The sequence below is a fragment of the Schistocerca serialis genome, chromosome 3 (genome assembly GCF_023864345.2).
Source record: "Schistocerca serialis cubense isolate TAMUIC-IGC-003099 chromosome 3, iqSchSeri2.2, whole genome shotgun sequence".
NCBI classification, from domain to species: domain Eukaryota; kingdom Metazoa; phylum Arthropoda; class Insecta; order Orthoptera; family Acrididae; genus Schistocerca; species Schistocerca serialis.
In genome coordinates, this window is record NC_064640.1 from 390,236,271 (window position 1) to 390,261,451 (window position 25,181).

Sequence of the window (25,181 nt, forward strand, 5' to 3'; positions counted from 1 at the left end):
AAAAAGAAAAATAATAAATTAGATTATCTATAGTGCCTCTGAAGGCTTCAATGCATGAGCTGGCATTAGAATTAGTTTCTGTATTGAGGAACGAAGGAGAAATCTATGCAACAAACAACAAAACAGTGGAAAGATTTCTTTCACCTGGAAGTTTGGATTGGAAAACGGTGGGGGGGGGGGGGGGGGGGGGGGACAAACAGGTCAAATACATGTTCTGAAACAAGTGTTCCAGAAGATGACAGAGTGATGCGATGAATGAACGATGATGTAGTGGTTGTGTGCATAATAAGTGTTTGTTAGTTTATAATTCTCTCAAGTCATTGAAATTAAATGTATTAGTAATAGTAATGGCTCACGTTACGCATCCTTGTAAGTAAATCTAAAAACCGACGTGCTTACACGTTCTCATGCGAATGGAAATGTTCAGTTATGGCATAATCATCAGAGTATTTCACCGACGTTTTGTCTTCCTGTAGTATAATGACGTAGATTGAATAATAAATACCACAAAAAATGTCAGAGCTTGAATTCAATAAAATATCATAAAGCACATACAGACAATTTACTTATGCATTCTAATTTCTTTTTCTTCCACGAATCCTATCAATCATCAGATGACAAAAAATTGAAGACTTTGAATCGTTTAGGTTATGTCTGGAAGGGACCAGTACTCACGTTTTTAAACAGAAGGCACATCTTTCTGCTCGTAAGGAACTCTTCAGAACGAAAGCAAACGGTTTTTCTATAAGTAGCACAGACCCACTTCTTATCTCACGCAGGGAATCTTTACCACTTTTCTGAGTCATTGAATATTCAACATTATTCGGAAACATATTTCTGAGCATGTTTACTTTAGACCTAGGTGTATTCACAGGAAATGCTGTGTGCGTTATCTTTGACTCAATAAGCAGCTAAAAACATAAATATACTATGTCACTGTAAATATAGGAGTGCCTCCCCCTGTTTCAGCTAAAATTGTCTGTAACCGGCATAGCGTTATATTCCAAAATTTTGATGTTGCATTCCACTCATGTGTCTCATATTACGGACTACTGAATACTGTTCCTTCGGGGGAATTCCCTATATCAACAGTTTTCACTCACATAAAGAAGTAAACAACTATTATTACTGCTTGTAACGCCCCTCTCTCTCTCTCTCTCTCTCTCTCTCTCTCTCCCTCCCGCCAGCCACGTGTTGTGGGCAGAAGTGGGGAGCGGAGGCAACGCCTGGTGGGGATTCAAAGCGGTCAGAGGGGAGGAGAGGGGTAAAGATGCTCCATCCCACTCTAGCTTTGTTTTCAGTGCGGCGGAAGCTGGACCGGCGGGAGAAGCAAGTTCTATTATGTGTCGACTGAATAGAGTTAATATTAGGATGTTTGGATATGTGACTCTAGCGCTACCAACGGGAAACGGGAAGTCTGTCCCTTGTGCTTCGAATAGAAGCGTACGGTTAGCAAACGCTTACGTGTTTAATGTAATCGAACTAGATTGCTGAAAGATTTGCGCAAATGACACTCGCTACTTAGCACAACCGTCAGGAGAGGGCGTTTAATATTGGCATCGTGGCGGCTGCTACACCATTGGCTGCCCAAGTATTCTGATTTTTACTAATTGGGTTCGAGGAAGCGGAAAGACAAAGACTAAACGTGGGAACGGTAAACACGTCACTATCAGTAATCTGTTGACAACGAACCTCATAATCTAGATTTCTACAAGCACTTATTATTGATGCCAGTCGGCCGGAACTAATTAGAAACACCCATCTTTCGCCGGCACAAGCTAGGTAGCTTCACATTGTGAAACGTGACGCTCATTGGACTAGCTCGCTTTCGGGAGGAAATAGTTAAAAAAAACACCTAAATTGATTAGAGCTTGCAGGTTCTTTCTTTAGACTCGCAGACATGTTCACATTAGTTTGACACGAACAGTCTACCGAAGTAAAGATTACACCATTACTTGGGAAAAATTAACAGATGTCTCTTCGTATGCATTTGTATGCAAGCATTTTAACACTCACAAATTAGTTCTTAATAAATCTATCTCTACGCACTACATTTAGTGTTAACACTCTGCCCTTTTATGTAGATTTGTTTGTTAGTGCAGTCAACTCCCGACAATTTGAAACCAGAGAAAAAAAAGCAAATTATCGAGAGTTCAAAATAACAGGAGTTCAAATAATCGAGAGGGACAGAGGAAAAAATTCAAGTGACGAGAATCTGATGAAAAGTAAATTGTACTACTTCGTAGGTACGTTCACCTTTATTTTAATAATGTGCAAAATAATACATACATGCATATGGTACATACTTACAGTATATGAAAAACGTACCATTGAAGATGTTACACGTCATTTTGGAAAATAGTCGGTGATTTTCTTTCGAGAGAGCGACTTCCATCGAGTATTGTCACGTGAATTTTCTATAATGATGAGAGCTGAGAAGAAATCATCACTCCCGTTTCTGAGGGCGTAGGATATGGACAGATGACCTTGCCTCGCTCACTATGACGGGAATTGGCGGTTGTTCTTCGTTATGTTCATACAAGGCAACTAGAAACATTGGGTAGGCCATTCCGAGGGATCGCGCAGCTGTTGGCTAATGAGGAAGACATCGGCGGGAATACTGTTACACCGCAGTACGTGAAAGTTGTTAAGTTGTTAAGTGCTGATGCACATTAATAAGCATCGCTTGAATCTAAAATTATAATAAATAAAGACTTGCATATTACAATAATAGCCACCTTCAAAGACTTAATATTAAGAGCTAGAACATCTTACATCGTTCATAAATACTATACTCAGGAAGATCACGAAGCAACCCATTGAAGATTTTTCTTCGCGAGGAGCTTCTTTTATGTTCCCTGTTTTAGTTTGTGTGTACATATGCCTTTTTCTAACGAAGGTTCTTGGCCTTAGCAGAGAGAAACCAGTTTGTGATTCATTTTGGGAACCCTGGAGACTAAGGAGATCCAGTCATTACCGATGATGTAATCTGAATCTGGAAGAAGTTCCTCTGAGACTGAACCCAATAAAGTGTCAGTGTAAGATCGAATCCGGCCTGGTGTGAAAAACTGTCTAATTTGTCGTTTTATTGCAGAAAAAAACTGACGATTGACTCAAAATAATAGAAAATATGTAGTCATCGAGATGAGTACTAGAAGAAATCCTCTAAATTCCGGTTATGCGATAAATCACGCAAATCTAAAGGCTGTAAATTCAAGTAAATACTTAGAGATTACAATTACGAATGCTGGCCGTTGTGGCCGAGCGGTTCAGTCCGGAACCGCGCTGCTGCTATGGTCGTAGGTTCGAATCCTGCCTCGGGCATGGATGTGTGTGCTATCCTTAGGTTAGTTAAGTAGTTCTAAGTCTAGGGGACTGATGACCTCAGTCCCATAGTGCTTGGAGTCATTTGAATTTTGACAATTAGGAATAACTTAAAGTGGAACGATCACATAGGGAGTGTTGTGGGGAAAGCAAACCAAAGACTGCGATTTATTGGTAGAACACTTAGAAAATGCAACTGGTCTACTAAAGTGACTGCATACACTACGCGTATCTGCCCTCTTCTGGAGTATTTCTGTGTAGCGTGAGATCCGCATCAGATAGGATTTACGGAGGACACTGAAAAAGTTCAAAGAAAGGCAGCTCGTTTTGTATTATCGCGAAATAGGGAAGAGCGTGGCAGTCATTAAAACAAGGGATTTTTTCGTTGCAGCAGGACCGTATGAAATTTACATCACCAACTTTCTCCTCCTCATTCGCGCCCACTTAGATAGGGAGAAATGATCAGCTTAATAAAATAAATCAGAGTTCGCACGGAAAGATTTACGTGGTTGTTTTTCCTGCGCACTGTTTGGGAGTGGAATGATAGAGGAATACCGTGCAGGTGGTTGGATGAACCGTCAAGAACTTAACTGCGAAATGCAGACAGCTCTTTACTTCCGCAACATACTTCGAATACTTTGCTTGCAGGCCTTGTTACTTCTTTTCAGAGCGTAGTTTTCTCTCTTCAGCAACTGTAACTCAGTTAAAAAAATTCTATTTCGTGTTTAGCAGCAATGTCCAGGTCAAGAACTGCCTCTGTGCAGGTCGACTGATCTATTTTGTTTTCCGTGATAAATCTTTTAAGGCAGACAAAATACGCTTCTCTTTTCATATCGGCGATCTCTTGCTCATGTTACTTATTAATAATGTTCTAGAATCGCCTTATCGTTGGCCTAGAAATAAATTGTACCGTTATAAAAAAATTGCGCGAATAATTCCAAAACCGATAATACACAGAAACGTGTTTCTAAACAGGAATTTTTTGTGATGGCAGAAAGTCAAACCTTAATTATTCTTTCAAAGGAAACAGCTAATTTTTTGAGTCCCGTTCATGATCTTCAGAAAGGAAATTATCGCAACAAATCCTTGCATTACTCACATTAACAAGATCAGTTCTTTTACAGCGAGACATCCATTTGCGCTGTAATTCCCTTATCTTTCGGAAATCTGTGTTAAATGACATAAGCAGTTTTATGTGAAGCATTTTAGCATTCAGCAGTAGCACAATGATTTCTACTTTTGCTCATAATGCTGCAAAACGACCACCAAGAAGAACAGCAAATAAGCAGTTACTGCATTCTACACTATGTGATCAAAAGTATCCGGACACCTGGCTGAAAATGACTTACAAGTTCGTGGCGTTCTCCATCGGTAATGCTGGGACTCGATATGGTGTTGGCCCACCCTTAGCCTTGATGACAGCTTACACTCTCGCAGGCATACGTTCAATCAGGTGTTGGAAGGTTTCTTGGGGAATGGCAGTCCATTCTTCACGGAGTGCTGCACTGAGGAGAGGTATCGACGTCGGTCGGTGAGGCCTAGCACGAAGTCGGCGTTCCAAAACATCCCAAAGGCGTCCTATAGGATTCAAGTCAGGACTCTGTGCAGGCCAGTCCATTACAGGGATGTTATTGTCGTGTAACCACTCCGCCACAGGGCGTGCATTGTGAACAGATGCACGATCGTGTTGAAAGATGCATTCGTCATCCCTGAATTTCTCTTCAACAGTGGGAAGCAAGAAGGTGCTTGAAACATCAGTGTAGGCCTGTGCAAGCCCCTCCTTGAAAACACGACCACACCATAACACCACCTCCTCCGAATTTTTTTGTTAACACTCACACACGCTGGCAGATGACGTTCACCGGGCGTTCCCCATACCCACACCTTGCCATCGGATCGTCTAATTGTGTAGCATGATTCGTCACTTCACACAATGTTTTTCAATCGTCCTATGTTTAAGCTCCTTATACCAAGCGAGGCGTTCCTTATACCAAGTGAGGCGTCGTTTGGCGTTTATCGGCGTGATGTGTGACTTATGAACAGCCGTTCGACCATGAAATCCAAGTTTCCTCACCTCCCGCCTAACTGTCATAGTACTTGCAGTGGATCCTGATGCAGTTTGGAATTCCTGTGTGATGGTCTGGATAGATGTTTGCCTATCACACAATACGACCCTCTTCAATTGACGGCGGTCTCTGCTGTCAGTCAACAGACGAGGTCGGCCTGTACACTTACGTGCTGTACATGTCCCTTCACATTTCCACTTTTTATCACATCGGAAACAGTAGACCTAGGGATGTTTAGGAGTGTGGAAATCTCGCGTACAGACGTATGTAATAGGTGACACGCAATCACCTGACCACGTTTGAAGTCCGTGAGTTCCGCGGAGCGCCCTATTCTGCTCTCATAATGTCTAATGATTACTGAGGTCGCTGATATGGAGTACCTTGCAGTAAGTGGCAGCACAGTGCACCTAATATGAAAACCGTATGTTTTTGGGGGTGTCCATATACTTTTGATTACATGGTGTATTTATTTCGACTCAGGGATTGGGAAATTTGCATTAACAATGCACTTATAGTGTCCTTTCGTACCACTTCTCGCTTTCCGTATTCCTATAGTTGGAGTCAAGATCGATGGCGGCCGGATTTAGGCTTGTTATACGTGACGTAGGTGCGCACCTGTTCTGAGCGCCCTGCTGTAAATGCCGTAGCTAATGCGAGCATTAAACGTGATCGTAACGAGTTGTTTACTGAATTTCGATCCCATTTGTTGCGAGTTGTCATCGCTGAATGTGTTGATAAGTGATACATACTACATAAGCAAGTGAGAGACATAATTGCAGAACATACGCTTTCTTCAAGCAGAAAACACGCATATGCGCGTACCACAACTGTCGCTTGAAATCGTCAACAATGCAGTCCCCGTCCGTGCCTCGACCTGGGCGAACCGCCATCGTTCGTTGATCGGACTATAATGACGTCACGGCATTTCGCTAGCAATCTGCGCGGGAAGCCACTATGGCATGCCCTGATCTTCCTCGTGCTCATCGTGGACCGGCCAAGCACTAGGGACACCGACGTCATCGTCAACACGAAAGAAATTCTCGAAGGTTAACTCACCACAAAAAAAAAAGGCTCTGAGCACTATGGGACTTAACATCTGAGGTCATCAGTCCCCTAGACTTAGAACTACTTAAACCTAACTAACCTACGGACATCACACACATTCATGCCCGAGGCATGATTCGAACCTGTGACCATAGCAGCAACTCGGTTCCGGACTGAAGCGCCTAGAACCGCTCGGCCACAGCAGCCGGCTAACCCACCACAGTTAGGTAGAAGTTCCCACCCCGAGTCTGATGGAGGGGGGGGGGGGTCGAATTCCTTAATTCTCACATTTTTGATAGGTATGCCACATTTTCTCTTTGCCTTACAAACCCGCACTTTCTGAAGCAGGCAGTTATAAAGAGTGGTAGGGCTGACATGTTTCCAGGCCGTATCAGTCATGGTAATAGCGGTCACAACTGTTACATTCGCCATCTTACGCTTTTGACTGCTATCCAGCACAAGTGAAATAATCTCTCTGCAGTAGAGAGTTTTAAAGTTGTGTATTACGCCCTTAGTCCAATGATTGTGATCTTGATGTCTTGTTGGGTGGAAAAAAATCAATTTTAAGTGATCTAGTTTTGCGTTTTTCCTTCTTCATGTCACTGTTAATCGACATCAGCCATTCATTAAACGATTCTGCCAACATACATGATCTTTTGTTTGAGCATTAAGTTGTGGGAAGCGATTTTATTCCATTGTAAAAGCGTGGTTTTGCAGTTCTCCCTACTACGAGTGATTTCATCTTCTGAGAGCCGTCGATGTTACAAGCTAGAATGAGAGTTATTCTGCCCTTACTCAGTTTTCCTGTGTCACACCTTTCTGAATGGCCGGCCGGTGTGGCCGAGCGGTTGTAGGCGCTTCAGTCTGGAACAGCGCGACCGCAACGGTCGCAGGTTCGAATCCTGCCTTGGGCATGGATGTGTGTGATGTCCGTAGGTTAGTTAGGTTTAAGTAGTTCTAAATTCTAGGGGACCTCAGATGTTAAATCCCATAGTGCTCAGAGCCATTTGAACCATTTTTTTCTGAATGCTAGCGTGCGATTAGGAAGACATTTATAAAAATAAAGGTCCGCGTTCGTCGGTATTTAATATGCTACATGGATCGTAGCCAGTTAAAAACTAGTTTAGGTACATTAGTCTATTCGATACAATTCGCCGGCACTCTTTTTTAATGTGATGGCGTGAGGTTTTTCTTTAATTTGTGAGTCACCCCTCAGTTGCCGCAAATCTTTCAATCCCACGATACTGAGCAAAAGACGTGGCTTTTCCTTCAACATGAAACCATCCACGGGAATGTTTTGTCCTCTACATCGATTTCGCCACGTGTGCAAGCACACCTCAAGACGAGGAAATTCGCCCCTGACGAGACCTTTTTCTTCCTGTCCCTGAGACACTTCCGGTGACACGACCTTTATTTTTGAAAACATCGAGAATGTAGATGGTAAAACAGCGAACTGTTTTGCCACATCTTTTTTCGAAAGGCCATTCTCCACAGCTTCAGTATCAACCAATTTTCATTAATCGAAAGACACTTGTACCTTCTAGAAATCATAGCGTTTCAGTTTCAAGAAACACAGACTGACTACAACACAGAATTAAACCAGACTGCAGACTGAATAGGACGTAGGTCGGAGAAACAACCGGCAGGTGATCTGTGCCTGTACTGGGAGGAGGAGGAGGAGATAGTGTTTAACGTCCCGTCGACAACGAGGTCATTAGAGACGGAGCGCAAGCGCGGGTGAGGGAAGGATGGGGAAGGAAATCGGCCGTGCCCTTTCAAAGGAACCATCCCGGCATTTGCCTGAAGCGATTTAGGGAAATCACGGAAACCCTAAATCAGGATGGCCGGAGACGGGATTGAACCGTCGTCCTCCCGAATGCGAGCCCAGTGTGCTAACCACTGCGCCACCTCGCTCGGTCCTGTACTGGGAATCACAGGTGTAGGGGGACTTCAGTGGGACTCACAGAAGTAGGGGACTTCAAATTATAGAGAGTGTGGGAGCAATGACTTCAAATTATACACAACTTCAAATCACCGAGGAGATCAAAACACATTGATTTCCTTCAGTTTGTCGAGTATTTTTCAAGGGACCAGGAAAAAATTCCAAATTAAAGAGATTTTAAAATTATGGAATGTCAAATTATCGAGAGTCGATTGTATATTTTTTTATTGGATGGGGTTCAATGCTGAACAACTACATCAGTACATAATGAGATCTTAAAAAAATATCCTTAACTGGAATGGTGTTTGTAATAAGACAGTGCTTTACTAGATGTGTGTCTTTACTGAGAGTGAATGTGCTTGCCTGTTTCACACTTGGAAATTGAGCGCTACAGAATTGATGAGATGTTTTTAATTTTGACGTACTGTGATCGATAGTTATATTTTATCCTTGACAAGGTTTATCTCTGATATGACGTAAAATCTAGACCACGCTCACTTTCCACGGTATTTAGGCATTTCTTCGACGTCCGACTCGTCAGTCGGCAAGACTCAGCACAACCAAGAGCACCTCCGAAGTTGGTCAACGTAGCTTTGGACGAATGTCAGGGGTAGAAGAGTTCCATGGACCAGGGCCATACAACCCAGAAGAATTCTCGGCAGCTGAAACATCCGGACGTGAAACCCTTCATTGTATGAATTGAATCATAGCCTACAGCTTAGTGTGGAAACCAAAGTGCAGTCCAGTTTCATTAACATGTGCAATGACAGAGAAAAATCCTATGTTCAACAGGGCATCAGATCACCAAACTAAACCCAGCCCCAAGATAGCATCAGGAGGAGTCTGCACTTTGGTTTGCAATGATGTCTTCAGTGACTGGATCGCCCTTTGTACCAACATGGAAGCAATAGCAGTACGACTGCAAACAACCCCAGCAGTCATCATTTGCAATGTCTGCCTCCCTCCAGGAAGGCCACTTCCTTATGTAGAACTGCCTACTTTATTGCAGCAACTCCCGCCCATGTATCGCCTCCTCAGGGACTTCAATGCTCCCCTGTGGGGGAGAGCCACTTCGACAGGTAGGAGTGTTCTAATTGAGCAACTTATTACAAACTTTGATTTGTGTCTCCTCAATTATGGTTCTCCTAAATACTTCAATGTTGCTCACGGCACGTTTTCTGCCATCGAACTCATTATCTCCTGCCCTGCTCTCGTGGCTTCACTACACTGGTCACCCCATGATGATCTTTGTGACAGTGACCACTTTCTGATGATTCTATCGTTCCCATGCCACCACCAGGCATACAGGCCCCTACGTAGGGCATTCTGCAGAGCCAGTTGGCTGTTATATATGTCTCCTGTGTACTTTGCACCTCTCTCTCGGATTGCATTGATGTTGTCATGCAAGACATCTCTGACACTATTCTTTGTGCCACTGTCACTGTATCCACATGTCCCCCTCATTGACGACCGGTACCAAGGTGGACCAAGGCCATAGCAGTCGCTGTCCAGGACTGCTGACAGGCGCTGCAATGATTTAAACAACAGCCTTCACAGACTAACCATATCCCTTTTAAGTGTCTCCGTGCTAAGGCTTTCTACCTTACTAAGCAGAGTAAAAAGGAATTCTGGAAACGCTATGTTTCTTCCCTGGGGATGTATGCCTCTTCATACCAAGTTTGATCCAAGCTCCATAGCCTTCTGGGCCGCCAGTGACAATTAACTGTCCAGAATCTTATTCAACACTGTGCTCTGTGTACTGATCCATCAGTTGTTGCAGAACACCTCACAGCACACTTTGCGACAGCATCGGCGTCCTCTTCCTATCCTGCTACCTTTCTCTGACAGAAATGACAAGTAGAACAAAACACCCTCTGTTTCAACCCTCGCCAAGCTGAAGCATGTAATGAACTCTTCAAATGGTTCAAATGGCTCTGAGCACTACTAGACTTAACGTCTGCGGTCATCAGTCCCCTAGAACTAAGAACTACTTAAACATAACTAACCTAAGGACATCACATACATCCATGCCCGAGGCAGGATTCGAACCTGCGACCGTAGCGGTCGCGCGGTTCCAGACTGAAGCACCTAGAACCGCTCGGCCACATCGGCCGGCTAATGAACTCTTCACTGAATGGGAATTCTTGCAGGCTCTTATCTCTTCACATGACTCGGTCCCAGGCCCAGATTCCATCCACAGCCACATGAACCACCACTTGGACATTAGCTAGAAACAACATTTACTCAGGATCATCAACCATATGTGGCTCACAGGTGTCTTCCCCTCGCAATGACGAGACAGCATAGTTATCCCCATACTTAAGCCTGGGAAGAATATAACAGTAACAGGGAAACAGGGGCATCATGCCACATCGTGGGTTGCCTACATCAGGGGATAGTATAAGTTCATGGGCAAACCTATTGTTCCCATTGGATGATAGGTCTTTAATCTATTGTTCTGCTGAGGGATTATGATCCCCTGGGGATAATCCATCCTTTTGGTTGGCAGGTCCTTAACTTATTGTTTCGTCAAGAGGTTTCAATGTCGCCCCTACCCCGCCCACCCCTTGGAAACTCAGCACCACTTCTGATATCAATGTAATTGACTAATTAATTAAATTTATTAAAACGATTGGTGAGAAATAGCTCAGTTGTGTTACTTTCGGTAGTCACGAGCTGCTTCACGTTATTCGAATAGCCCCCTCCACCCCTCTACCATCGTATCAATTTGATTGACTAACTAATTAATTAATTAAATCGATATCCCTCAGTTTTCTTTGCCTCCCTCACCTTTCTGCAAGTATTTATTGATAGATTGCATTGTATTGAATATTGTTTAAACTTTAAACAATTTAGGCAATGTGTGAAATACTGTTTATTTAAAAAACTAATGGGTGGCAAGGTAGTGTACGGACTATAGTTTATTCAAAGAACTTGTAAGGAAATCGATGGCAGTGTGTGGAATATTTAAACAATTGCGGCGCTTTTTTTCATTCCGATCGCGCAAGGGATACCGTCATGAAATACCCATCGTACGTAATCAAACAGTTAAAAATGTTTTGAGTGCGAAGCACGCACCCTCCGCCATGCCCTGTTTACTGGACCACCCAAAATGCCACCGTAAACACTGAGTGGAGTCGGATTGAACGGGTCAGAGCCTGAGAAGCGGCCGCCACACGCAGATGCCGGCTCGCGCCCCGCGACTCACAGACCGGATGTTACACTAACCCTCGAACAAAAGCATCTGCGAAATTCCTGTCGAAACACAATGCTCTTTCTCTTCCTTCCAAGGGAAATGCCTGACTGAGAATCGACCATAAATACTGCTCAAGTCAATAAATAATTAATGCCAGGTCACGTGATAGTGATGCAGGGGATATATTGCGGATGCGGTAACTATCACACACACACACACACACACACACACACACACACACAAACAATCATTACATACAGAGAGAGAGAGAGAGAGAGAGAAAGAGAGAGAGAGAGAGAGAGAGAGAGAGCTGTAGTTTGCTTTGCAGATGACATTGGAACTAGCATGATAGCATGAGATACTTCATTTCTCCATGGATTCTAAACTGCCTCAGCCTTCCTGTGCACTTTTCTTGTGCTGCAATTCACGAACTGCTTTAGGAGTACTTAAATTTGGTTCAGAGTATCACATCTTCAAGATGTCACAAATGTTGCTTCAGAAAACGTGCCACAGGAAATATTAATTAAATCGTTAATATAGCATTTAAACAATTTCTGTCTCACAGTTTAAAACTACTCAAAATAGAAAAGATCGGCAGTGAACAGTTTTTTATGCGTACATAAACACCAGTGTCACGTTTTCGATGAGAAATTTCATTAAATAAGCCAGACCTATTATTATTTGTTGTCAGGATTAGAGGCGGTAATGTATGAAATGATAGTTGGGATTTCAAATTTCGACACCAATTTATATCATCACAGCATAGAGTTCCTGACCACTACAGTCTGCTAAGTGTATTTTCTTTTTTAAAGCGCTGTAGATTTCCTAAGTTGACTGGTTCTCTCTGCTACACCACGACTAAGAAGGAGGGAGGAAAAGGATTGGATAGTAACAACAACAAACACCACTGTAATATACTGAGAAACACGATCGATTCACGGCTAGATGACTGAGATTGTTGAAAACACTCTTACATCCCACATACTCACCTTCCGGTTACCCACACGCACCGTGCCGCAGCGCAACGCCGACGGAGGAAACTGCCACTGTAAACAACGCTCATGACCACAGCCAGTAAAGTGTATGACAGCCAGAGAGAGGCTCTCTGGCCCTGGACGAACTGAATGCTATCAATACACCCAGTGCCAACACTCATATTTAATCTTCTCAAATTTCCCTAATATATACATGCGACACACGCGGTCCCGAAGACGTCATAACGCAACCTGAGCATTAGTTCACTATTCACCGATCCAAGAGGAGCCGCGAGCCAGATCTTCATAAGCTAAAAATTTCTCAGACTCTCTTAACTGGTGTATAAAGGATGGGCAAGCTCGAGCCCAGAACAAAGGCGTCCGCTGAGATGCTGTTCCCACCCCGATCCGCCTGCTTGCTGTTATGCTTTCTACGGCCATCTCCAGACGCACAAGAATATTGGGAACCAAGCACATATTTATCAGTGTAACTACAATTAAACATTAGGATTGCTGCTGCAGTCTGACATCAAGCGATGTACTGGAAATGTCTCCTCTTGATGGCCGTGGTTCTGGAACGAATCTCAATATATGTCTACAACTTTGCTTCCGCCGTTTTGCAATAGACGGCAGTAACGTCAAGTATGGTTCGGGTGGTTGTCATAGGTATAATACAATAAGCTTAGGCATCTGTAACATAGTGCCATAAAAATATTAGTCGATTTGTGATTGCATCATAAGGTTATTCTCGATTAAGTACGTCAACTTACGTACCTATTTCTCGTCATTTGCGGCAACTTTTAATTTTCCGCTTTAACGTGAAGAAATCTGCGGCTGTGGCTCTTAAAACGCTGGGTAAGACCAATGGCGAGGGAACTATTAGTGGAAGAACGTGCAGAGAATGTTTTCAACGCCTTAAAAACGGTGATTTTGAAGTCGAAGACCGGCATGGTGCTGGAAGACAGAACGTTTTCGTAGCTACTGAAACGCACGAAAACAGTCACAGGACATCATTATCGAAAGCAATTGATGCGTTCGAGCCCAGCACTGAGACACAAACGGCCACAATACAGCGTAGACACGTAAAGGTAATTTTGCAGCAGGTCAGTGTCCGACCCCATGTCGCAAGAACCGTCAAAATATACATGGAAACGTGGAAATGAGAAGTCCTGTCCCTCCTGCCGTATTCTCCGTACATTGCTCTCTCTGACTACAACCTTTTTCGATCAGTGACCTACAGTCTGGCTGACCAGCACTTCCGATCTTATGAACAAGTGCAAAATTGAATCGATTCGTGGATCCTTACAAAAGACGCCCAGTTGTTCCGCCACAGGATTCGTATGCTATCTGAAAGATGGGAGAATGTAGTGGCCAGCGATGGGATATACTATAAATCATATTTTTTTTGTAAGTTTTTCACAATAAAGCTCCGAACTTTGAGAAAAAACGGCGGAAACAAGTTGTAGACCTAGTGTATATATATATATATATATATATATATATATATATATATATATATATATATATATATATATATGCATCTGTGAAAGATAAAAGGTTTAAAAAAGCTAAAAAACGTAAACAAAAGAAAGCATTAAACAAAGCACAATCAGATAAAAATTGTATGTTTGTTTATTCATACGCAACGTACGTGCAGCCTGTAAATACATATATCTATGCACCTAGTGCATCCTGTAAATAGAATAGTTTTTTAAGTTTTTCACCTGCTGCTAGCCATTGAAGTCAGTTTTTAAGTGTGTATATATCTATATAGCTTACAGTCCATCAGATTTATTATTACTGTAAAAACTAGTTACCAACCGTGCACAGGCAGGGTGACGACTCCAGCGAGCGACCAAATGGTGTAAATTGCCCTGAAGATGACCACATCTCGGTTTGAAACCGGTTGGCGACAAAATAAATAATGCGATTGTGACTGTCATTTTGAATAATTGAGTGTGACAATAAACTGCAACAAAATTTCATCTTCTCCAGAAACAAAGTTTTTAGGCTTATGGCTTCAAAATAACTTCAAATGACACACACACATAAACAAAATGAATGGAACACTAAAGAAAATGTTAAAGTCTGCGTTTACTCTCTGTCAAAGCAAGTTATAGCACTGTCCGAACTGCCTGTTTTGCCCAATTCCACAGCATCCTACCGTACGGAATTATTTTCTGGGGTACTACACCACCTAGTTCAGTCATCATCTTAACACAAAAAAGAACTGTAAGAGCAATGCAACATGCTCGACAAACTGATTCTTGCAAACCTCTCTTTCAAAAGTCATCAATTCTCCTTCTTCCCTGTCTGTATATATTAGAAATCTGTAAATATATTAGAAATAATTTAAAAGATGTAAATGAAAATTTCAATATCCTTGAACATGATACAAGACAGAAGGAAAAGTTTCATGTCCAGTTAATAAGGACATCAGCCAATAAAACCTCCATAGTAAACAGCGCTATACAAATTTACAATAGTCTTCTGTATAAAGTAAAAGACATATCATCATTCTAACTCTTTTGTAAAAGCCTAAGGGCATTTTAATTGGATCATTGCTTCTATTCAGTAACAGAATTTCTAGATCATTTAAGATACAAAAGACTTGAAACAAGACAGTGCAGCTGCTGCAAGAACCTTTGTGGATAAAGCTAAAATTCATGTATCTGCTGCAATAATTACTGTATTCTTGTGTGTGTGTGTGTGTGTGTGTGGGCGCGCGCGCGCGCGCGCGCGCGCGCGCGCCTGTATGTGTGTCTGTTCTGTATCCCACAATCTGGAAAGATTTATAGGATGAATCAATAAATCTCTGCATTGGAACAGCAGAGTCAAACTGTACCTCAAGGATTATATTGTAATCTCAAGAACTGAACTGTAATCTCAAGAACTATATCTTATTTGTGCTCACTGAATAAACGAAAAAATTCCTCACCATACGTCTTTGTTGTTGTTGTTATTTACGAAAAGAACCTATCCCCTATTGCATTATGTATGTATATAAAGGCTGTGCAGGTCACAAATGACATAAGTTTTTCTGAAGATGAGTGCTATTAAGGATGTGAAGTTTAAGAACAAGAATAAAAAAAAAAATGGAGTGGTTTCGTGCAAAAATTGGGTTATAGGTGCAGGAGGCACATGACCACGTCCACTTCCAAAGACATATAGCAAACATGTCTAAAATTATATGTAGGTAAACCACAGACATCGTATCAGAGTAAAACTGCACACTGTCAAAGCGGGAACAGGGTTGAAAAAAGAACACAGAGGTTGTGAGGTAAAAATTCATTTATTTCTCAAATTCATATCTCATTTTCATAAGCAGACACAGAAACGCCATTTTCACTCATCTTCAATTTCTTGAGTCGGCGGAGAGCAGCACACCTATAGAATTCCAGGTCTTGAATAGATGCAAACTTGGAGATTCAACGCACCAATGAGATCTTCTCCTGGCCTTTCACGTAGATGATGGTCGAGTAATCGAAGCGACATCACCGTATCTTTATAGGTGATGCCAGGATCATCCCAGTGAATTCCTTGATAGAAAAATGTTAACCACTTCGCACTCTTCCATGTTTTAGCGCACTTCACATCCTTGAAAGACCTCAGTGATGGAAAGATTGCTGAGATTATCTCTACTATTCTGGCATCTTTCGTATACGCCATACCTTTAAATATGATCTGTCTATGCTCATCGTCGTAGAAACCATGAAATAAAGAAATAGGTCATTAAAAAATAATAGCATCTTCCTTGGCTGCAGAACAGACATTGTTATTGATCTTTTCATCTATACACCCAATACAATACATCTTAATTGATGGCAGTCTATCAGTGTGATATCGCGCATTCGAGTCATAGTGCTTAAAGCAGGGCTTATCCCTTTTAAGGATACAGGGTACTTTTAAATCGATTTTTTATGATGTTATTAAATTCTATAGACTTTCCTGATTACACTGATATACACATTATAGGATTTCAAACGAAAAATGAGCTATATATACCAGATTTTAAAGTTACGGTCATGTATGCCACCACACCCCCTTTATTTCTGTTACAGAAACCAGTATTATTTCTCAAAGACCTGTGAACTTTCTATTTCCATCGATTATACGTATTGGCAACAGTGCATGTTTTTAGGGTCTATAAATTATTATCTTTGCTAATATTTAATTTTATTTCGCTGAGGCAGTTTGTTCACGTGCTACTGAATGTTTGTTGCCCAAGTGCTACATATATTTGTGTAAGTACATATCCTTTAGTGTGCAACAAATATAAACTATGCCAACGCATCAAGACATTCAATAAAATGAAATTTCGTGGTAACCAGTTCACAAATAAAGCAAGCCACTCTGTTGAAAGTAATCTATGTATCAGTTCTTCAGGGAAGAAACTCCCACATGGCACGCCTCCTGGTGATTCAAATTTTTGCGTTAACAATGACGCTGTTTGTAGTCGATTTGTTATTGTTGATATGTGCATCTTCTTTGATAAAGGAAGTGGCGAAATGTAAACAATGTGATGGTGTAGGGCTGTAGGCTGTCTGGTTCAAAAATTGTTCAAATGGCTCCGAGCACTGCGGGACTTAACATCTGAGGTCATCAGTCCCCTAGACTTAGAACTAATTAAACCGAAATAACCTAAGGACATCACACACATCCATGCCCGAGGCAGGATTCGAACCTACGATCGTAGCAGCACCGCGGTTCCGGACTGAAGCTCCTAGAACCGCTCGGCCAAAATTGCCGGCAGGTTGTCTGGAAATAACTGAACAACAAAGTAGCAGGAAAGGTTTAGCATCAAAATTAGTTGTTCTCTGTAGATCCTGCAATAAACCTACCTCGAAAATGACTTCAAACTGTTTGCATAATTCATTTGATGTGAATTTGATTTTAGTGTATGCAGTGCATGCAATAGGAAAAGGAAAAAAGGCTGCTCAAACGTTTTGTGGTTTGATGGACATTCCTCCCCTCCCAGTAGGTTCAGCAAGTACATAAAAATACTTTTAGGAGCCTTGACGGTTGTGTCTAAAGCATCTATGAAACGTACAGTAGAAGAAACTGTAAATGTTAGTGGAACCAGGGACATTGCTGTTGCACTTGACGGGACATGGCAACGTTGAGGACAACGTTCCTTGAATGGTGTTGTAAGTGCTTCTTCTTTGGAGAATGGAAAAGTTGTTGATGTTGAGTGCTTATCTAAGTACTGCCATACCTGCCATGGTAATACAGAAGGACATATTGAACATCAGTGTTCTAAGAATTATGATGGTTACAGAGGAGGTATGGAGTGTCATGGAGATCTAATAATATTTCAGAGGTCGGTGCCCGTTTATAACGTTAGATATACGAAGTACCTAGGCGATGAGGACTCTAAAGCTTTCAATAAAATTAATGAGCTCAATATTTATGGTGATACCTTGGTAACAAAACTGGAGTGTTGTGGACGTGTGTGAAAGAGGATGGGCGCTAGATTGAGGAAGCTACATGTGTGAAAGAGGATGGACGCTAGACTGAGGAAGCTACATGTGTGAAAGAGGATGGGTGCTGGATTGAGGAAGCTAGCCGGTCGGTGTGGCCGAGCGGTTCTAGGCGCTTCAGTCTGGAATCGCGCGGCCGCAACGGTCGCAGGTTCGAATCCTGCCTCGGGCACGGATGTGTGTGATGTCCTTAGGTTCGTTAGGTTTACGTAGTTCTAATTTCTAGGGGACTGATGACCTCAGATGTTAAGTCCCATAGTGCTCAGAGCCATTTGAACCATTTGAGGAAGCTACGAAGAGAAATGAAAGGAAATTTGCTGTCTGGTGGAAAAGAAGTGCACCTCTGAAAGATGTTACAGCAATGAGAAAAGCTGTTTGGGCCACCTACTTTCATAAGTTGTACACAGATGAGCAACCTGCTCACGGACTTCCCCCTAAAGGAGCAGATTGTTGGTGTGGTAACCAAAAAGCAAAAGAAAGTGGTCAAATATAAAATCATAAGCATTCTCTTCCTGGGCCTGTTATGAACGAAATAAAAACAATTTTTAGAGACCTGAGTGACGCTGTGTTGCTTAGTAAATGTCTTCATGGGGGCACTCGGAATACAAATGAAAGTTTCAACCATTGCATAGGGGAAAGATTACCCAAGAATGTTTTTGTAGGACTAAATACATTAAAAGTTGGCGTATTAGATGCAGTGATATGTTTCAATGATGTAGTGATAGGAATGTTGGAAGTCCTGAGAAATTTAGACATAAAATGTGGCTCTAATATGGAAGATCAATTGCTTGTGTGTGACAGGCAACGGCTGCATGAAGCTGAAAGATTCCCTCTTCTAGTTACCAAAGAAGTAAGAAGTGCTGAAAGGAATGCCAAGAAGGTGCTTGAAGATGAAGAAATGCTGCAGGATGAAGACTATGCTTCAGGAATGTTCTGAGGCACAGTTTACTTGGACTCTTTATCTTCATTTGCAATATCCCACAAGTTGTATTTTTCAGAATTCAGGTACAAATATTTCAGTATTTTAAACATAGCTGCACAACAGCAACGGTTCCACGTAATAAAATTATAAACAGCCGACCAGTTGCAATGGATAAAGAATTCTTTACCTAGGTTTCAACAAATTTAAATTTGTCTTCTTCAGAAGGTGGCGTAAGGACAATGAACATCATAGCTTACATTATAAAGGTATGAAACTTAAGTCAAGAATAGATTTTAACATAAATTAGAGAGCTCTTGCATTCCAGAAATATGAGAACGACGACTGGTACTTACAATTTTACATTAGTAAGGATTAATGTACCATCGCCGGTTTTACAAATGTCGGCATAGATTCCATTTGTCAAAATTAAAATATAGCCCTAGAAACAGGGTTTGTCGCGTAAATATAAATTAGTACGTGGATCTTGCAGAGCTCACAACCGACTGAGTGTAATCGGCCAGCGTAGTTACTCTGCGACCAGGGCAGGTGGCGCTCATGGCGCGAACCATGTGCCAATTGGCGTACAAAAGCACCGTGTAAATTATCAGTATTAATAACGTCCTTGGATAAAGCGTTTAACACTCCCGTTATAACAGTATGGGAGCCTTGATACAATTAATGTAGTTATACATCAAAAAGGCAGGTGGCGCAAACGCCGAGAGAGTTACGCACAGTGGAATATACAGCCAAAATATAAAAATTACATTACTATATTAGTGAAGCCCACAAACGGTATATATGTCAGAACTTTAAAATTGACAATAATGGCTCTTAAGACAGAATTGCGAACCCTGGTCCACAGTCCAGTTAATACACATTCGCAGGGAACCAACGTTTTAGAGTCAGGCAAAATCACATAAGGGCCGATGTAGTGGCAGCCATACATCGTGAGAAAACCACATTACATAAAGGATAGTGAGCTTAAAGCATTGAAAGTGCATCATAGCTTCCTGAGAAAATAGACCACTAAGGTTACCAGCATTAATGTTATACCACAAACAGTACAGGTTTAAAGCCTTCGAAAAATTGTCTACAAGCAAGGTTCAACTGGTCGTGTAGTATACTACCGTCCTTGAGCTCTGGATGTTTAAAAATTTGTAACTCTTCCCACAGATCTAGTCTACGCCCTTTGACTTCTCTGTGTAGGATAACAGTGTCTTCTAACTGTTTAGGCGTATGGCCGGCTATCAAGAGGTGTTCAGCAGAAGTAGAGCTGTGTATATTCGTTCCTTTTTTACCTAATAGGTGTTCTTTATATCTTGTTTTCACAGCTCTGCCTGTTTGACCAATATAATATGAAGGACAGTTATTACAGGTTAGTTTGTAAACACCTGAATTGGAAAACCAATCGCTGGCAATCTCTACTGAATGTACAAGATTTCTTTTTAAAGTGTTATCTGTAGAGAAGGAGACGTTACATTTATATTTTTTTTTTAGAAGACGTTTAATCCTATACGATATATTACCCAAGAAAGGAATGGAAATAAATTTTTTAGCTTCTTTGCTATCAGTGGGGAGGTTGTTGCTCAAAGTCGAACAGTTTTGGGAAGTTTTCTTACTGAACAAGTAATCAATCATATTCTGATTGTACCCATTATTAGCCGCAATCGCTTTGATGACATTCAATTCCTTTTGTTGATCGGCAGGTGATAAAGGAGTAGTTACCATACGGTGAATGGCAGAATGAAAAAACGTCAGTTTATGAGCTTTTGGATGAGTTGAGTCAGCGGGGATGACATTATCTGAATACGTTTCCTTACGGAAGATATTGAAATTGGAGGAACTATTCTGTATAGAAATTGTTAAATCGAGGAAGTTAAGTTCACCATTTTCATTCTGAAGTTCTTTTGTGAAGGAAATCTTTTCATGTAAACCATTGAAAGTATTGAAGAGAAGCTCTAACTCATGATCAGTACCATCAAAAGCAATGATAATGTCATCAACATAACGTGCATAATAGCGGATTTTGTGGCGTAATTCTGAACTTGAATTGAACGTTATTTCCAGGGCGTTGATAAAAACATCTGCTAAAATACCGGCGAGGGGGCTACCCATTGCTAAACCATCTGGTTGCACATACATTTTCCCATTGAACGCGAAATAATTGTATTTTAAAACGACCTTAAGCAAACCAATCAGTTCCGCAATCTGAATTACACTTAGTTTTTTATGTTTTAGAAGATTCTTTTTTACAAGGGCTATGGTTTCATCGACCGGGACATTTGTATAAAGACTGACGATGTCAAAGGAAACCAGTCTAGTGTCAGGTTTACATCTTACAGTTTGAATATTGTTAATTAATTCCTTATTATTTTTAACAGAAAAATTATTTTCAAATGTGAAAGCATCTTTAATTTTAAAATGGAGGCGCCTAGCAAGTGTGTGATGTGGACTACCTATTCCATTCACTACAGGGCGAATCGGGTGATTTTGTTTGCGCAGTTTAAACAGACTTCTGAGCACGGCTGGTTTCGGGTTCATATTTATAAGCCCTTTCTTTTGGAAGTTATTGAACAGGCTGACAGAACTAGCTAAAGTACGCCGGATTTCATTTTGCAATTCCGCGGTTGGATCTACAGTAACCTCAGTGATGTCATTTTCCTCAAAAAACTTTAGTCTTTTCTATATATTCATTTTTATAAGCCACGACAGCGGTGTTTCCTTTGCCACTCTTAGTGACTAAGGCGTCGTGTTCTCTAAGCTTACGATTAATGCTTTTTACTATACTATATTCGCCCAACTGCCCGTTAGGAAGTAATTTAATTTCTTTTTCTGTTATGTTATTACATTCATAGGCACATTTGACTTCCTCGGTTTTCTCTAATTTCAGGGATTCCAAACGATTTTAAGATCTACAATAAGATTACAGATAACTGGATATTTATCGAGTTGAGCAGGCAAATTATATTTAAGGCCTTTACATAACAAGTCATTCTCAGCCTGCGTAAAAGTGATATTGGTTTTATTCAGTATTCTTTCGTAAAATTGATGTTTGACACTATTGACTGCTATATTAATATTTTTACTTGCGGTCCTATTACTAAACTTCAACAACTTTCTTTCATGTCTGGCCTTGATTTCTTCTTTACGATTAAAGAGACATTAATTAATACTATTCCACAGGTGGTCAATTTGGAAATTACAAAGATCTTTAAAGGCTTTAGTTAAAAATAGGTGTATACAGTAGGCTTCACTATTAAGAACATCTTTTTTCTTGTACAAATTCACTGTGCTATCCGAAATGACTGACCGCACTAATTTCTTTTTAACAGAAGGCACTTTGTTACACTGTTTGAAGTTTAAGTACGCCTTCACATAATCAGACATTACCCCTGATTATTGCAGAATCAACTAAATAATAGAAAAAATAACATTTTTATTAGGGAAAAAATTGTAAAAATTAAAATGTAAGATGTTATATTTTTTTAGCCTTGTAATATACGAGGAGTGTCCGTAAAATAAGGTACATTTCTGGAAAGTTCAGTCTTTAACCTATTTTTCTACATAGTCGCCACTGAGGTCAATACATTTTTGCATGCGGTGTACGAGCTTTTGAATGCCCGAGTCAAAAAATCTGCCGCCAAGCCGCGCAGATACCTGAGAACCGCTTCCTCCAGCTGTTCTCTGTCGCCGAAATGCGTTCCACCCAGGTGTTTCTTCATGTCAGGGAGGAGATGGTAGTCACTTGGGGCTAAGTCCGGGCTGTAGGGTGGGCGTTTTATACCCCATCCAAATTTTGCGATGAGCTCGTTGGTGCCTTTAACATTGTTAGAAAAATAGAATCTCCAAAACTTGGGAAAAAAGTTCTTTTGACAGTCACTTTAAACCACAACATACAGTATCGCTCAAAAGTATTTTGTAGACATAATAAATTCGCAAAAAAATTCTTTAGGGGAAAATTTTAATGGTGGTACTAAAGTAGCAAATCTTTATAATGTGTACTTTATTTTTTTACACGTATTATACATCTGATGTTTGCATTAATAATAAAACAAAAATGAACAAATTACATAGGGTCAAAAGCATTTTGTTAAAAATAAACGGTAGGAAAACAATAGTGAGGTGTTGACTCATGATGTTCTTGGTTGCATAGCCCTTTGCGTGTGTAGCTGCAGCACACCTGGATTACATAGAATCCACGAGTTTGGGCAATCGCGCCTGAGGTATCTTCTTCTACCTCTCACACTATTCTTTTAGAACGCCTTCTTGTTGGTGCAGTTTCGTTAGCGAACACGTCAATCCAGCTCACCCCCCTAGATGTTTTATGTGGTTAAGTCTGGAATTTGGCTTGGTCACTCGAATATCTTTCCTCTGTGCTGCTTCAGAACTTTATTCACACGGTCATAAGCGTGCTTCGGACCAATGTCATGCTGGAATTGCCAATTACGAGGCATATTTCATCTTCCGTGAGGTATCATATGGTCTGCTAATATTTCTCCATATTTCGGACTATCCATTACCCCACGAATTTCGATGAGAGGGCGTACATCACTTCGTGATAAACAGCCTCACACCATAGTATTTCATCCTCTGTGCTTCATGTTGGGTCATTCCTCTTGATTTTCGGCCATCTAACGTACTGTATCCTGTCTGAGGAGAAAAGATTAAACTTGATTTCATTATTCCGTAGAATTTTTGGCCAGTCTTCAGTGGTCCATGACTCGTACTTCTTAGAAAACTGTTCTGTGGCCTTCTTATTTTTCGCACTTGTCACAGATTTTCGAGAAGGTCTTCTGCCATTCGGATCTATATCTGCTAAGCGACATTTAACTGTCAGATCATGGGCCTTCACCCCGTGTGTTATCTGTAGATCGTCACGTATTGCCCGGACCGATTTTTTGGGATCAGCCATCGATTGACTTAGAATGATCCTATTTTGTGTGGTTTTCTGGGGCCGACCACAGTAGGGATACACTGAGCATAAGGGCACATACCTTAAATAAAAAGGTGTTACGTTACACATCCGGTGTTGGGTTTCTCAATTGGGCTCCTTGTTTCCCCCACTCCTTCTCTCCCAGGGAACTATAGGAAATTGATCAAGGTCACCCAGGAGAATCACCCAGGCACTTATATTCAAGGATATGGGAAAGAAAAATGGCGCCAACCTCCTCCCCTCCCTTCTGGACTAACGAGGATCACGCACCCCCTCCACACCTTCATCTTTTATAACAGGGCTTCTTGAGTGAGATAGGTTACTCTGCAGCCTGGCAGCATAGGGAGACGATGAGGCTGTGTCTACCTGTTAATAACGAATTCCATTAAGTACGGAAGGAAGATTGAGTTTAATGTCTCGTCGACATAATTCTGTTAAGTCACGTCACTTGAGATCTATTTGTTAATAACAATATTACGTGATACCAGCAGAGGCCACACTCAGACAAATATATAACTACTCTCAATTTTACATATTTATCCATATATTTCGTAGCTTCTCGAATTTTACATACTTTTCACACATTTTCCTATTGTATAACTGGAGGCACTCTGGAGCATAGGGAGAGGTTGTGTGTATATGTTTATAACAAATTTCGTCACGCTAGGCCTCTTTGTTAATAACAATATTACATGGCACCAGCAGAGGCTTACCTAGGCAGATATGCGAGTACTCTCAGTTTTACTTATTTTTAGGCCTTTTGCCCAATATTATGTAGTCTTACTGGGTTTTCCACAATTTTACATATTTTGCCCAATAAAGTGAGATTGTTCCCGACGTCGCGTCGACGTCATGACGCTCTCAGACAATCACAGTGGAGAATTAGATACAACTGATAATGAGGCACACCTCCCCAACCCCATCTTTTAAAACTGGTACACCCTGGAGCTAAGTGGTATAGGGGTAGGCCGAGTCTGTTTGTTAATACCAAATTACGTCACATGAGATCTGTTTGTTTAATATTTCGAAGCACCAGACGGATATGTAAGTACTCTCATTTTTTCGTATTTCTTACTTTCCCCAGTTTTACGTATTTTTCACCTATTTTAGAACTGGAGGCACCCTGGAGTATAGGGAGAGGTTGTGTCCATTCGTTTATAACAAATTACGTCACTCTAGAATAACGTAATTTGTTATAAACAAATACACACAACCTCTTTTATGCTTCAGAGCGCCTTCAGTTATAAAATAGGAAAATTGGTGAAAATATGTAAAACTGGGGAAACTACAGAAAATATGG

General features: G+C 41.2%; 1 protein-coding gene across 3 annotated transcripts in view; it reads right to left on the bottom strand.

Annotated features, from left to right (window-relative positions):
• Positions 1-25,181, bottom strand: part of LOC126470232 (histone-lysine N-methyltransferase SMYD3) — a 234,589-nt gene that overhangs the window by 112,099 nt on the left and 97,309 nt on the right. The window contains exon 1 of one of the 3 annotated variants that reach the window (XM_050097925.1): positions 676-1,162. The exons of the other annotated variants lie outside the window; for them this stretch is intronic. Coding sequence (XP_049953882.1) covers positions 676-845 — 170 coding nt within the window. The 5' untranslated portion in view covers positions 846-1,162. Of the gene's footprint in view, positions 1-675; positions 1,163-25,181 lie in introns of those variants that run through there. 3 annotated transcript variants of the gene reach the window in all.